Below are 16,943 nucleotides of genomic sequence, written 5' to 3'. Positions count from 1 at the left end.
CAACTTTAGGAATAAGCACCAAAGAAGACGTCGAATAAAACCGAGGGAATGACTTTCCACTAAAAAACTCACTAACAGCATCCATCACACCCACCTTCACAATATCCCAACAAGATCTGAGAAAACCTACTCCAAAACCATCTGGATCGGGGCTACTATCAATGGGAATAGCAAAAATTGCGTCCTTCACTTCCTCCATCGAAGGCACCCTGCAAATCATCACATTATCTTCCTCAACAATAAAAAATAAATTTGGAAGAGATGACGTTGGCTTTGATTTTAGAAAATCCTCAAAATATTCCATAGCCCCAACGTGAACAATTTCAGGCGAAGCTAAAACCCGTCCATCTGAAAGCTTCATATTAGCTATTTTCTTTGTTTTGGCAAATTTCATAGAACAAAAAAAAAAAAAAAAAAAAAATTCAGAAGCTTCCCTCTGATTTATCCAACTGACTTTAGCCATTTGCCTCAGCTGAATTTCTTCTCTACGTAAGCACATATCCAGCTCAACTTTAGAAGCTAACAAATCAAGTTTCGTGTCCTCCGAAAAGGCCACCTGCAAATCCTATTCCAGACCTTCAACTCGTTGTTCCAAAACTCGAATATTACTATTTGTGTTACTAAAGACATTTTTGTTCCATTCTCTTAAAGAACTTTTTATACACTTTAATTTCCTTGCAAGTCGAAATAGCCTCGAGTCCCCATTTCCACCTCCCACCCTTTCTTTATTAGCTAAAAAAAAGACTCATTTTCAATCCACATCTGTTGAAATTTAAAGAAAGGAAAATTGTATAAGAATAACTTACTCAACTGAAGCACCATCAGAGCATGATCAGAAGTAGTTCTAGACAAATATTTCAAATGAACATCAGGCTAAAAATCAAACCATTCGACGTCAACAAAGCACAATCTAATCTTTCCCAACTTCTCGCCTATCCCCCATGTCCATTACCCCATGAAAAATGACTGTCAGAAAAATTAACATCCAAGAAGCCACACGCATCAATACAATCATTAAAATCTTGCATAGCAATCAAAGATCTAGGTTGGCCACCATGTCGTTCGGAATCATTTCAAATAATGTTAAAGTCACCCATAATGATCCACTTTTCTTGATGTAAATTCAAGCTAATCAATCTGCCCCATAAAGTTTTACGATCCACATGAGTACACCGTGCATATACAAATGTGAGAAAAATTTCCATCCCATTGAGCATCACACAAACCGAAATCTGTTGGTCACCAATGGAAACCACTCTCACTTGCCAACCTTGGTCCCATAAAAGCCACAATCTCCCACCCTGCATTTCATTCGAAATTCCTTGAGCAAAACCCAAGCCATTACTAAACTTTATCAAATGTTGTTGTGAGCGAAATGGTTCCGCGATACCAAGAATACAAGGTTTAAATTTTTTTTTTACCAATTTTCTCAATCTTTTTTTGGAGGTGCCTAGACCCCTTACATTCCAGTAGAGTACAGATTGTATCATATATTCATTCTATTGGGCTTGCTAGGAGCGTTGGCTGGACTTTTCAATTTAATACCAACCTCATTCTCTTTCTATTTTTTTTTTCTTTTTATCATTCTCTGAATTATAAATCTTTTCCTTGTTAATGCTATCCACAAGCTCTAACATCCCCCCATCCGAAAAGGAACCAACATCAAGAGACGACGCTGCTTTATCCTTCTTCTTCTTTTTTTCCACACACTACTAGGCGTTCTAGCAACCATTCCCAAATTAGAGCATACAACATTAACAATTGCAGGATTTTCCTTTAAAGGATCAGGGTATGACCCATGGAAATCAATTGCAACAATTTGGCCAAGTTCAATAAGTCGATCAGATGAAACTGCATCAGACCCAGTCTTATCTTTTTCCTGCATCGCTTCAACAGCCACCAATTCCATATTTGCATTAACCACAGCCTTAGCATCATCCACAACAGAGACCATATTTTCTTTAGCCACATTTTCTATAGCCACAACATTAGGATTCAACATATCTTCCTGTAAATGTCCACCCAATTAACTTTCAACAATTTCCACATCACGAGAATTTTCAACCAGCGAAGGCATCTCACGATCTTGTGCACCTTCTTAGCATCTTCCTAAGTTTTTCTAACCCATACTTTACCACATCTTCCACCTTCCTTCAAATTCTCTTGCAATATACGCTTAACCCCCTGACAATTTTTATTATTATGGCCTTGCACCAGACAATGTTGACAGTAGGTTGGAAGAGTTTCATAATCAACTTCTTGAAACCAACTGTTTGGATTATTGGGAACACCAATCCAGAAACTTGGAAGCAGCTCTACAGTCACATCCATTTCAACACTTACACCATCAGTTCTAGTAGCACATTTAGTGCTATTATCACGATGTAAAAACTTTCCCATTGGACTTACTATATTTTAAAGAAACACCTCATGATAATAATTCGGTGGTAAACCAAGGAGAAAATCCAAACAGGAACAAGAGATAGTTCTTTCTCTTCACAGAAGTCAGTCGTCCAATGAAAAACTCTATAGTGCACCCCATCTATATCACAAGACTCACGAGCAAAAGCCTTCAGAAAATCATCTTCATTAGCAAACCACACAAAAACATTATGTGTTCTTCGTATAAAAGAAACCACGGGTTGTTGAACAAGACCCCAACGATTGCGAATAAATGATCGAATAACATCTAACGATGGACGCTGACGTAAGAACTTCAAAACCAAATAATTTGAAAGGTTGAACCGAAAGTGCAATTTCCTCTTTTGAAAAAATAACGCAAACATCACCTTCAACCTACTTTGGTGCATGCAGGGGAACCTCCACCTATGGAAGAGGTTGTGGTTTCTGTGCCACCAGATCAGCAAATGTCTGCCCACCATGAACAACCGATGTCAAAGACCCTGGGTGCCAGTGGCAGCCATGCAAACCCTAGGGCCTTAAAACACTAAAATTCAAAAACTATAAATCGCCAAAATCACCAAAAACAGGAGCTCCGAAAATCACGGGAAAGCCAAAAAATGGTCTTGATAGGACGCCAATATCCAATCCAAGTTCTATTAAATCTGTTGTTAGTAGTTCACATGCAATATCACTCACTGCGTTTGTTCTAAAAATAAATTTTCATCATTAGATGCTAAATGTTAAAAAAGATTTGAGTATATATATCTTCCTATTATTACTTGAATCTAATTAAGTGGATTAACATGATGATGAACTTACTATCCGCAATTGGTGTCGAATTAACGGGTTCCAGATGTACATGATCAATGTAAGGAAAAGATTAATGTTGCACTATAAAAATTTCATTAAAATTAAGAACTCCTTCCGAGTAAAATGATTTGGGGAAAAGAGTTAAAAAGGGTTTTAACCATTTGATGTCTTACTAAACTTGTGTTAAAAATTACATAGCATTGCAAGAAACACTATCAATCAAAGTTCTTATATATCCAACACAAAAATGAAGAGAGAGAGAGAAAGAGAGAGGAAGTTTTTATCATTTGAACATGTACGCTTAGAGAAATCGAAAAACGAAAATACGTCAAGATTCTTTGGGAGCCATATATGGTCCCCCTGCTCCCCATCCTTTTACCCGACTCTAGGAATTCTAAAAGCTCCCTGATCATCAGCACATGCAGCCAAACGAAATACGAATATACCAATAGATATAATTCCCTTATAATTATATACCTTCAAACTTTATCTGTTGGAGCTAGCTGTGTCATTCATGTTGGCCGGATCTCCGGTCCATTGAATGTTTTGGATGCGCATCTATTAATGCGAAAATGATCATCATCTCTGGGTAAAGCTATCTTTAATTTTCTGTGTTTTGGGTCCTTGGTACATACGTACGTACGTAGCTGTAGGCAAATATATATAAAGCGATCCCTAGCTACCTGATGTGCATACGCGCGCAGAGAGAATCTATATATCTATATGCAATAATAATGTCAGATGCATGTGCAATTATGAACAAAAGTTTTGTTATGGGAACTATTTTCATGGGCCGATAACTAATGCGTGTGGTGTTGCCTGTGGTACGTGTACCATTATTACTTTGCAGTACTACTGCAGAAGTAGCTAGCATTAATATTTCCTTTGATTGATCTGCAGAACTTGACCCCTGCCCTGCGCGCTGCTGGCTATGGATAAATTCATCATGTATGCATGCTAAATATTATAACCTCTAACAACAAAATGGAGGCAATTTGCAATTGGGTCCTACCATCTGTCTCATTTACCTCATAACATTGAATGTAGAAAGCTAACTAGCACACCCAATCTCTTGTACGCGACGTTGTTCAATCATTGTACTTCTACTATTCTAGCTGCGTGTGCCAGCACGTGCCCTGTGAGGGAGAGGGAGAGAGATAGAGAGAGGACAAATGAATGTGTTAAGGCTGCAATTTTTCTTCCTTTTCCATACGAAAGGAATAGCTTTTTTGCATGAAAATGAGCAAAATAAAGCCGGCGATAGCCCTGTCAAAACAGATAAGATAGGCGCTAGGGGAATTAGATTCCAACACCAGCAATTTCTATTATTCTTATACCCTTTCACCATTAAACAATTGTAGAATCATCCACGTTTAAGATAATATTCATATGCAGCAGCAGCAGGGTTGCACGATGCATGCAAATCGGAAAGCAATGCACGTGGTAGTTTAAATATTACACATGTATATATATATAATATATACATGTTCTGCCCTTAAATTTTGATTAATGTTATTATCATTGGAAAAATTTATCTGTAAATTAAGCCGAAATTAATATTAATTGCTGATCTCGATCTCAACTAGCTCAAATATTAGTGGCCGGGAAGCATTTGACCAATTAGAAGGTAATAAGGTGACAAGATTTGAAATATTCCATCAAGAATAATGATTAAGATGATTAAAAAAAATCCTCTGTTGATAAAAAAACCTGTAAGATGCTGATCATGATTCAACCCTTTAAATACTGATATTCTTACGTACGAAATTGATGTGGGTTATATATAACAAAAACCCCTTGAAAGGATGATGATCATGATCATGTGCCTGAATTTTTTAAAGAATATTATACCGTCATGACCTTTGTTAATACTTTAATTCCCTGGATAATACCGAAAGATATTATGCCAACTTGATGTACTCGAATAAAGCAATTTGCCGCACGTCTGCCTCCATTGAAAATTCTAGAAAGGAAAAGCCAGACGTTCGTGTGTGAAGCTTTAAATTAACCAAATCATATATGCATGAATATATGCTTCTTATGGTAAATGATTTATATATAGTGTTCTAGAGCGTGCAAGTCCAGCGCATGCACACTCTTCTTAAGAAAAGTGGATAAATTTAATATTTACATGAAAAAACTACTTTTAAATTATGAGTTCCATTTGTTTTCAAATGGAATACTTCAAAAGAAATATCATGTGAGGCATGCATACTTAAAATTATATTAGCTTTACTTTTACGAATTATCATAGAGACAAGTCAAAAAAGAAAAGATGTAAAGACGTTTATATGTAGAGGTTAAGTCCTCTTTTTTAATGAAGGATGAGGTTGAATTTCTGTTTAGACAAAATGTGATCTCTTAAATATTTTTCTGTAAAGAATATATATCAACAGTAATAAAGACCAAATCAATCACCAAAAAAATAATGTATTGATGGAGTTCTAAATATATTAATTAGTTTATAAGATAATAGTTGATATAGGGATATCTCATGTGTATATTCGAGATGTAAATTTTTCTTATAAACGAATGATGAAAGTTCCCTCAATAAAAAAGAGCCAAGTGATCGCGAATTAAACAATTATACAGAATCTGTACGTGAATATATATATATATATACACAAAGAAAGGCTAGATCATGATCCTGGTGGACGTGGTGTGCATGCTTTTCCACCGTCCAGATCGAGAGGTATATATTCCGTAGGCTATTTTTCAGGAAAGTGCTTTTGTAGTAGGACCCACAAGTGGACTACGTGGCAGTGGGAATTCCAGACCACGAGCATTGATGATAGAGATTGATTTTGAAATGTCCTCACCACTGCTACGTCAGATGACTTTAGGGCACAACTAGGCCTGCCTTCTTTTTGCATGAAACGTCAGGTCGTCGGACGAGAGTCTTCTTTAGTGTCGTATAGGCCCACCCATGTCAATGAACTGTTCTGAGGGATCTTCGAATCTTTTTGAACAATTATTAGAGAAATTCAGGACTGCTCCAAGCTTATAAGTGCCATGAGTTTTAAGATGCCATAGTGACCTCGTTAAGACATATTTGATACTTTTGTACGTACGACGACGTCGTTGGTACTATATTATATATTTCATTGTTAATTCTTCTGACAATTATATATGATGTATCTATCCCTTTGTTTGGATAATTATATATAGCAAACATGCATATATATTATGAAAAATATTTATAGCATATATATAATTTATGTGATCACTTTATACGTTAGGCTTATCGATTTTATAATAATAAAAAAAATGTTTATAATATAACGGACAATAGTCAATTTATAAGTGTTTTTTTTTTCTTGTAATTAAACTTAGCAAGTATGCTTTATGTCTTTCATAAAGTTTGTGTATAAAGAACTAGATTCCTTATTGACGAAGATAAATAGTACTACTACTTCATTCATGCATGCATGATGATGATCATCGTGTACGGTACGTATTTTGCTTCCTTTAATTCGATAATCACCATGATGATGATGTGATGATCTGTGCAGCCCAGGCAGCGGCCACAAAAGAAATTCATGGTTTTCTACCTACTCTTGAATTTGGAGGCCGTCTCTATCCATATATAAAAGGGGTTGATCAAGAGAAAAAGAGTACGTAACAAAAGATTGCATGCATGTGGACCGGAACAAAACAAATTAAAGAAAGACAAAATATTATTACATGCATCATGTTGATGATATTGTCAAATATTTTCTAAAGCATATATATATATATATATATATATATATATATATATATATATCATCATCATCATCATCGATTTAGTGTTAAGGCCGCCAAAAGGCAACTCATCATGTACAAGATTTTGGGAGTTAAAAAAGTTGACAAGGATAGATAAATTAATTACTTAGAGCGCATATGCATGCATGCATTCATAATTTGCTATTATATTATATTACTTTTTGTCCACATGTGTCGCATGCATGCATGTCATCATGTAAGTACTACAGCTAGCATGCATGCATGAAATATTGCTCATTTTAAGAAACAGAATTTTCATTAAATTTCATATATATAATATATATTTGATCGAGCGAATGCATAGTTTATGGTTTCACATATATAACTATATATATTTGGCAAATCAAAAAGAGTTAAAAAAAAAACTAAGGGTGCATTAATTTGAATCGATGCGGGATTTGGGGAAGAGGACTTGGATGCAGTAAGTATATATTTATAATTAAGAATTTCTTGTTTAGTTCATAGATTAAAATTTGAATTGAAATTTGCACCAAGCTGCAGGCCGTCGTCAAACAAGATTTTAGGATTTTCAAAATCTTAGACTAGTTTAAATCTCAAGTCAAATCCAAATCTGAATTCTTCGATCCAAACATAACCTAAGGTAAAAGAAGAAGTACTTTGTTAAAAGAGAAATGTTTGCTTTAATTATGATGTTAGAGATATTAAATAAGATCAAACAGACAGTTTAATTTAGGTGGGACACGATTAATTGCATTCATATTAATATATATATATATATATATATATATCTATTTACACATACCAAAGATAGCTATAAAGGTTTTAATCATCTTGATATTAGAAATGGATGATGCATGCATTAATTGGTGCCTAGCTAATTATCATAGGACGAGCCATATTTTACACACACACCTTTAGAAACAATTGTTATTTCTCATAAGGGAGCAAAAATAAATGCTTCTCCCTTTAAAGTTCTCAATGCTGATCTCAACACCAACGCTACCACTTTCATTGAAACGAAAAATATTGTTGAACAAAACAATGTTGTCAATCAAACTTCGGCAACCATGAGTAGTGTTAAGCTCATACTTGATCTTCATCTGAGATTCATTAGCTGATAATAATTTTTCAGTAGATTTTTTATAATATTTACTAGGTATTATTCCTTCCTGAATATAATTCATATCTGATCAGAAATTAATAATAGCAATCACAATAAATTCATATTCATGACAAACAATAATAGTAACTTTAGAAAATCACTCGAGAGAAATAGTATGATGGATCAAACAAATTTGATTGTTGTCAGAATGAGAAGTTTTTTCATCCTTTTGACTTGAATCATAATTATTTATTTGGTCATCATTATCAGAATGAACATCTTGATCAAATTGATTATCAATTTTTAAATACAATAGCTCTTGTTTAAAATAATCATTTTCAGATTATATATATATATATATAAAAGACTAGCATGCAAATGACAAATTAATCATCATATATATATATATATATATATATATATATAGTGCATGGTGACAGTATTAATGAGCCTGTACTTAAATTGACATGCATCTGTGAAAAATCATGTTTATTTTATTTTATTTTATTGTTTATAATGCCAACAGAGGAGAGAGAAACCCCAATTCGGCTTTGTAATATTAGTTCTACTACGTACTGTGTGTTTAATAAAAGTGAAAGGTGGACTAATTGACCAAGGCCAATAACTTGGCTACCACCTTCTTGTTATCCATATATGTACGTGATCATGATGACGTTGCATATATATATATATATATATAATTAGCAATCTAATTTGGTATATAATAAAACTTACGAATACATGCCGTTTCAGTTTATAAAACTTATTAATTAATATTATGTCGGTATAGATATTGCTTATATATATGTGTATATATATATATATATGCATGCGCGCGATATGTATGGTAAATCAATTCCACGTCAATATATATATATATATATATATATATAGTTAGCATTATAAGTAATTTCAATATCTAAGAAATGTATTAAGATCTTCTCTAAGATATGATTTGTCGACTATTACGCACCTTTTTAACAGATATAAAAAGACGTGAATACCTACGAAAAACCCTAAAACTTCGTACCACAACATGGTTTCTAAACTCCAGCTTTAAATTAAATGTGAAAGAGTTCTTTGTTAAATATTGAGCATCTCCATTTAGATAGCAATATTGCACCTTCTCGTTCCTTAAATGGAATCATACACTCATCCATGATAACTACAATATTATTTAATAAAGCCATCTTGAACGAGTACTACCTCTCAGAACTCAGATCAAGTCTATCGTACACAACAGATAAAAAGTTATATACATATATATAATTAATATATATATATATATATATATATATATACACACACACATGGTTTATCTAGTACTGCTGATGTTTCTAATGTAAGCTTTATAGAAAGATTGATCTTGTTCCAATGCATGTTCCTTATTTTTATCTGTGTACTGGTCCCCGTTTAGGTATTTTTTATTAGGCGATATAGTCAGTGGTAAACTGCTTTAAACTCTCTCTCTCTCTCTCTCTCTCTCTCTCTCTCTCTCTCTCTCTCTCTCTCTCTCTCTCTCTCTCTCTCTCTCTCTCTCTCTCTCTCTCAGGCATGGGGAGCCACTGATCTCTTTTTGCGCACTAAATCCGCGTAGTCCCAGCATCCAAAGAAGCTTATAGGCGAAGAAACTTCGTCCACTAAAACCCTAAAAATATAATAAAACAAAAAGAGATGAGAATTATGAGAGAATAAGAGCAAAGTAAACAAAAGCCTCTCTTAGCTGCTTTCCTCCTTCTCCTCTTTAATTCTCCTTTTCCTTTCTTTCTTGGCTCTGGTATTCCCTTAGTGTGATTCTCCACCATATTTCCAAAAGACCCATCAAACTTTAATAAAGAAAAAAGATCAAAAACCATGGTTTTCTCGTCTGTTCCACTCTATTTAGATCCTCACAATTGGCAGCAGGTAACGTTTTCTTCAAATTATTTCATCCACATCTTCTCATGAACCCCCCAAAAAAAGCAGATTAAAAAGATAATTATTCCTATTCTCTACTGATATCTTCTTGAATATACCGTCTATTTGTTTCTTTATGTTCTCGATTACATGGGTTGATTATTTTGCAGCAACCTAATCATCAACAAGGAATCGACACTCAAAATCCGCAGCTTCTTCCACCAGTAGTACTGCCCCCGCCAGCCGGCCATCATGCCGGCGGTGAGGCTGTCTCGATCAGGCCTGGTTCGATGGCTGATCAAGCCAGGTTAGCAAAGATACCGCAGCCAGAAATAGCTCCCAAGTGTCCCCGCTGTGAATCCACCAATACTAAGTTTTGCTACTTCAATAATTACAGCCGTTCTCAGCCCCGTCACTTCTGCAAGACATGTCGGCGTTACTGGACCAGAGGGGGTGCCCTTAGGAATGTTCCAGTGGGTGGGGGTTGCCGTAGAAACAAGAAAAACAAAAGCAATCGCAGCACTAAGTCTCTGGCTGCCGCTGAGAAACAAACGGGTCCTAACTCTAGCAGTGCAACTCCCTCATCTGCCTGTGCCCCAGATCAGATAATTGGCCATTTTTCACAGCAATCACCTCATCAATTACCCTTTCTAACCTCTTTACAGAATCTTACCCGCTATGGTATGGGAAATATTGGCTTAAACTTCAGTGACATCCAGGCACAGACTGATTTGGGGTATCAGATTGGAAGCAGTTCAGGTGCAAGCAACGCGATTTTATCTAGTACAGGAGGAGTAGATCAGTGGCGTTTGCAACAATTCCCTTTCATGGGTGGCTTTGAATCACAGGCAGGTCTATACTCAATTCAAAGTGAAGGTGTCGAATCACCATCTCCTTTAGCTGGAGATACTGAGCTAAGGACTATGACGTCAAATTCTAGGGTTTCTCAGCTTCCTCCAGTGATGAAAATGGAAGAAAGACATGGGCAGAATTTATCTGCAGGTCTCAACTGGGGAGGAAATTCATGGACAGATTTATCAGGTCTTCACTCTTCTTCCACCAGCCATCTGCTGTAATTCTGATATTTCTGGATCTTCATAAGCTCATCTTGAAGCTAAAGCCTTAATCCAGAATTTAGATTTCCATTTAACAGATTTCAACTGCAGATTCCAAACGCTCAGACTGTATTATATATGTATGAAGACCGGTCGAGATGGCTAATTAAAGGCTATGAGGAAACTTGTAATTCTCATGCTGCATGATCATCCTAGAAAGAACCCAAGAAAATACTAGAATTGATCGTTTTCATATACTTTTTAAATATATATATATATATATATGTGTGTGTGTGTGTGTGTGTGTGTGTGTGTGTGAGCTTTTGTTTTCTGTATTGTATGGTCTTGTTTGTAGAACTATTTTGTGTGTAAGGTACTTCTGGGGTTTGTCATAAGTAAGACTATGATCAGCTTTTTTCCATACATGGTAACTTATTTCCCGGTTTTATTTCTGCATGCAAAACCGTCAGCTAGCTAGCTAGCACCAGGTGCATGTGCAAGAGTGAGAAACCGCAAGAGTACGTACATATATTTCCAGAAGTTTGTGCAAGAAATAAGTACTTCACTATATACCTATACGACAAGTAATGATGGATCCAACTACGATCAAGAAGTACTCGTGCGTGTAGGGAATATCAGCCGGCCGGCCAGCTTATTAATTAGATTTTTTGCTTGATATTGCCTATCTATAATGTAAAAGTTGATCATTTCGGCAATATTGAACATTGTCTATGGAAAATTAATTCCTTAATTTCATGCAAACGTATGGCCTATAGGGAAAGCCGAAGTGGTACTTTATCTGCACTGTGCTAGATCATGCGCGCCTACCTGATGATCATCTGATCCTGTCATCTTCATCTTCACTACTACTTAAAGAAGACGTTAAAGTCGAGTTGGAGCGGCTTCGATTTGATACATTATTGTCGGTCAGTCTCTGCACTTCGATCGTAATGTTGATTACACTTATATGTAACTGTAAGCCTAATTTCTCACTTACTCTCTCGAGTTTGGTCTGTAAAATAGAGGACATGGAGTGCTATATATCCTCTTTAGTTATATGTTCGAGTCAAACATTAATCCAATTCTTAAAAAAGACGACGAGTATTCAACATTAACTTTTATATATATGTCCAAATAATCTGAAGAACATTCCTTGTATGTGTGTGTGTGTGTGTGTGTGTGTATTCAGTACCTCACTTTAAATTAAAGCATTCGAGTAGAACATGAAAAAATTAAACATGGAGATTAATTTGTATTCTGTCGAAGAACATTCGCGTTCCCACATTTTCCCCGTGCATCTAGTTATGCAAATTTTAAATTTCAAGAAATGGGTTTTGTCTGGTTATTATAACGAGATACTTCTGATCAGAGGTTATATATTAATTTCTTTTCATTTTTTTAAGATATTGATAGGTTTATCGATCCTTTTTTTCAGCTGTCTTCTTTCCAAGAAAAACGGATTACTCATGAGTATCATATATATAATCATTTTTATAATTCTTTACAAGACTATCATGTTGTAAATGACGGAGATTAATTTACATACAAAAATAATATCATTTTAAATAAATATCTTCATTTTAAAATATAATTATAAAAATAATTTAGAAAGAGTTGCGCTTATTACGCTGATCTCATGTATTGAGAGTAACATCTTCGAACAAACCATAACGCACACTAGTAGCGCTGATCTTAATGATGGAGTAATAATATCGGACCAGAAAAAGGAAGATTTTGTAATTATAATAAGGTAATAAATATATAAAGAATGAAAAGATGGGACGTACTTATTTGAATTGGGTGCGAGAATGAATGCAGATGAAGGGATCATGAAAGACAGCAATCTAAGAAAACGCCAAAAATTTCACTCAAAACCATGAACTGCCATTTTCAACGAAGCAAACAATAGTGTCTCGGATTCGTTTGAATATATATATATATATATATATATATATATATTTATATATATAAGCGAAACAATATAGACTAATTTATAATAACCGCATGTTTTAGTGTAGCTAGATCAAGTAATTGGCCATTTATTTCGATTAATTTGTTGGTTTATAAATAATATGTATTAAGCAGAGAATTGTGGTGTTGTTTATATGCAATAAAATGGGTCCTCTCATCAGAATTAATGTCGAAACTTTATGGTAAAAATAAATACAAGACCTTTAGGGAAAGCTTCATTTTGATGCATGCAGGTATTAATTCCTCCTGATGATCTGCCTCCCATGCCCTTCAAATTTGATCTAGAAATTAACCATGCAGTGTAATTCTTACCAACTAATTATTATATATATATATATATATGAACGTTAGGATTCAAATCGAACTGGATGGGTACTTGGCAGTCATATAACAAAAAGAAAAGGAATCAATGCATTGATTTGCTTTTGCAAGGACCAAGGCCAGTTGCCCGGCAAGAATGAATAAAGCAATCCAAACAGTGTCCATCCACACACAGAAAAGCATCTCTCTCTCTCTCTCATCAAAGTCCGTACGGCAGGTGTATATATATATATATAGGCCGCAGTGAAAACAGTCTGTGTAATTCCGAACAAATGGTGGTGAAATGCATGGTTTGGTAAAGAAAAAGAAAGGAAAGAAATAAAGAGGACCGTCCTGTTGCTGCTTTTCTACGGAGAATATCTATGGATCGAAGAAGGGCTTGGAAATTCATGCTTTATTTACGTTTCATGTTGGCGACCACATGGATAGTCGTGAAATGTTCTGTCTGTTAGAGTCTGCCTCATTTTTTTTTTTTTTTCCTTCCCTCTCCTCACTCCGTACGTGTAAAGAACCTGCTAAGCAAGGACGATTCTACGCCCACCGCTATAATGTTTAATTATAGGGTCAATATATTGGCCAACCTGCGCCCTTGATGTTTTCACATAAAAGGAGGGCCCGAAGTTTGCATTTTCTGCCTTTCTTAACTTTCTCCTCTTCTTTTCTCTTCCCTTCTCTTCGTCGTTGTCGTCTTCTTTCTTCTTCTCCTTTGTCTTCTTCTTCTTGATCTTCATCTTGCTTTTTCTTTTTGCACAGTCAACTTTCAGGCCGGAAGACATGATCATCTAGAACGGCCAATCAAATTAATATATACAACAACACATCATCATGATCTTCTTTGGTCACCCACACTAGGCCACAAGTACTAGTCCACGACCCTGCATGCGTGTTAAATTCACCCCATAATTATTATTTATGTACATATAGCAAATTACGCTTCCCAATATATGATCAAGTACCTTTACGGGGAGGGTTATTTATAGTACCCCCCACCTTTCGACTTTCCACCTATGGAGCTTATATATGTCGAATTGAAGAGTTTAATTGCGCCAAAACCTTAACTCCGGTCTTTAGCACCGATTGAAGTTTTCTGTTGAAATTATCGTTAATTATAATAGAGAGATGCTAAGTACTGCACCAAGATCAATAACCATTAAAAAAGGTCAAATTAATTGTGATTTGATATAATATGTCAAATTGTGAATTTTCTTTTCTTTAAAATTTAAAATGGTGTATATGATATATCAGTTTTCTTTTAAGAGAAGATGATGGTATCCTAATTTTATTGATAACCCATATGGCAGAAGAATAATATCTTATCGATAGAGTTTGAGGATTACATTCAGAATGTCAAAACCAAACTCCTAAAAACTAAGTACACTATAAGAGATTAGGTTTTTTGAGACAAATCATTTTGTCTTAAAAAACTCAAATTTCGTCCCAAAAATTTTTTGAAGACGAAAAAATTTTGTCTCTATTTTGTCTCAAAAAACCTGTCTCAAAAGGTTTTTAGAGACGAAATTGTTTTTAGAGGCGAAATTGGGCAGAACCATTTGAAAGCGTTCGAAAGGATTTTTTGTTTAGACGAAATTTTTTCGTCCCTAATGAATATTCGAACGTCAATAGGTTCGTTCGAATGGATTTTTTAGGGACGAAAAAAATTTCATCCCTAATAGTTGTTTGAACACCAATAGGTCCGTTTGAACGGATTTTTTGGGACAAATTTTTTTCATCCCTAATAGTCATTTGAACGCCAACAATTACATTCAAACAGATTTTTTGGGACAAATTTTTTTCGTCCCTAATTCACATTTGAACAATATCATTTGATTAAATGTTTTTCATTAGAATGATTTTTTTAGACAATATTGACATGACTTAATTTTTAAGTTTAAATGTAATTTCTTCCATTCCATCACTGACAATAAAACCTCTTTCTATAAAAATAAAAAGCTCATTGTCCCAATATTATTAAGCTAATAAAAAATCTATAAAATCATATGATAAATAAAACCAAAGATATAAAATCTCTTATGGTAGTCAATTTGAGACATCCAATCTAAGATTATAACAAATCAAATAAAATTGTATGACAATCTTGTTGTTCTAATGGTCATACAACTTCTGGTAGTTAATCTGAGAGATCCAAATCCACCGAGTTGATAGCATGACTTCCAATCTTGTTGCTTGAAGTTTATCTCGTCTTTCGCTAGCTTAATCTCCTTTAACTTTGCTGTATTCCCCGCCAATGTAAGGCCAAGTCCCTGCAAAGATTTTTAAAAATTCAACAATTAAAGTCGCTTGCCTTGTATGTTTATCTCTTTACTCTTAGCACTACAATTCAACCACTACAATCTGAGATAAATAGAAACAACCAGGTTTAGCTTAAATGTAGCATGAAACCATAACAAACCAAGCCAGTAATTGGTATACATAACAACAAATGCTCACAAACCAACAACATATGTTCCTACCAAATTACACAAATCATTAGTACAATTAATGTAGCATGCAGCCATAACAACAAATGTTTCAGCGTCAATCCAATACCAAATGCTTGCTGGTGTAGCAAATGTTGTGCACGATGTTGTACACTTCAATATTTACTTTAGCCCAATTGTTGAAAGGAGGCATTGTTGGTCATACTGGAAAAAATATTTAGAGCACAAGCCACTAACTAAATCATTTTCACGAAATTCACAAAAATGATATCTAGACTCATCGATAAAAATAACCACATATAACTTAATCTAATTTTTGACTAGTTAGAAGAAATAAATTCCACATCTCAAAAGCCATATACAATGTAAACCAAAGATGCTACCTAAACCATACAACATCTATGGAGTTGAAAAGCTAGCCCAAAAGGGGATTTAATAAGTAGAGAGAAACAAAACTTGCTGGCCACAACTTTTTTGACATTACAACTTATTAGCATGAGTGCTAAATTACTTCATATGCAGCCTCTACAAAATTAAAAATAGATGCCCTACATCTTACAGTTGCAATGAAGCCTTATCATATATCATGAACTTGCAAAATATTCAAACTATCAAATAGTTGCCAATAAAAAGCCAACCAAACTCCACAAAAGCTGAGAAATGATGTATTAGAAACAAAAAATCAATATAATTTGGATATCAAACCAAATCACATGATGCCAATTACCATGCCTAGCATAAGAAGTCACTACCTAGGAATTAGATTCCAAATGAACTTCCAGCTACTACAGCCTCCAACAAAGTTCAAACTCATCCAAGATAATGAAAATCATTTATATTTTCTAGTAAATTAGTACACACTCAGAGCATTAATATTGTATAATGAACAAACACTAAAATCACTACAATAAACATTATAATCCCAACAAGGGGTTTAGTTTCAATTGCCCTAATGAAATAAAAATTAAAAGAAGAATCCCACTTACAAAGGATAAACAAGGCTAACCACAGGCCTGCAAATCAAACCAATGAAACAAATGAGTGGAGGAGGAAATAAACAAGCACAAACTCTGCCACATTAACCTAAACATTAAGCCACAACCAGAGTGTAATCCCAAAAAAAATTGGAATTAAAAAAAAAATCAAATCTAGGGTCCTAATTCAAAGAGCACAATGACTTTTACATCAAACCTTTAAATCATGAATGAACACACAAACTTA

The 16,943-nt window shown here is 34.6% G+C and overlaps 1 protein-coding gene and 1 long non-coding RNA gene across 2 annotated transcripts; both read left to right on the top strand.

Annotated features, from left to right (window-relative positions):
- Nucleotides 1-9,731: 9,731 nt before the first annotated feature.
- Nucleotides 9,732-11,258, top strand: LOC121239797 (dof zinc finger protein DOF3.6-like). Its single transcript, XM_041137123.1, has 2 exons — nucleotides 9,732-9,946; nucleotides 10,108-11,258. The coding sequence occupies exons 1-2, from the start codon at nucleotides 9,896-9,898 to the stop codon at nucleotides 11,011-11,013; spliced, it is 957 nt and encodes a 318-aa protein (XP_040993057.1). The 5' UTR covers nucleotides 9,732-9,895; the 3' UTR covers nucleotides 11,014-11,258.
- A 63-nt stretch (nucleotides 11,259-11,321) lies between these two features.
- Nucleotides 11,322-12,103, top strand: LOC121239798. The gene is made up of 2 exons (XR_005935366.1): nucleotides 11,322-11,617; nucleotides 11,769-12,103. It is a non-coding gene; the product is annotated as an uncharacterized LOC121239798 (long non-coding RNA).
- The last annotated feature ends 4,840 nt before the right edge of the window (nucleotides 12,104-16,943 follow it).

The sequence above is a fragment of the Juglans microcarpa x Juglans regia genome, chromosome 7D, assembly GCF_004785595.1.
Source record: "Juglans microcarpa x Juglans regia isolate MS1-56 chromosome 7D, Jm3101_v1.0, whole genome shotgun sequence".
NCBI lineage: Eukaryota > Viridiplantae > Streptophyta > Magnoliopsida > Fagales > Juglandaceae > Juglans > Juglans microcarpa x Juglans regia.
The sequence above is the reverse complement of the archived record's forward strand: the minus strand, read 5'-3'. Positions and strand labels throughout refer to the sequence as shown.

Coding starts and splice junctions, on each gene's coding strand:
- LOC121239797 (XM_041137123.1), top strand. CDS start 9,896: ATGGTTTTCTCGTCTGTTCCACTCTATTTAGATCCTCACAATTGGCAG. Junction 9,947..10,107: donor ATCCTCACAATTGGCAGCAG/GTAACGTTTTCT, acceptor ATTATTTTGCAG/CAACCTAATCATCAACAAGG.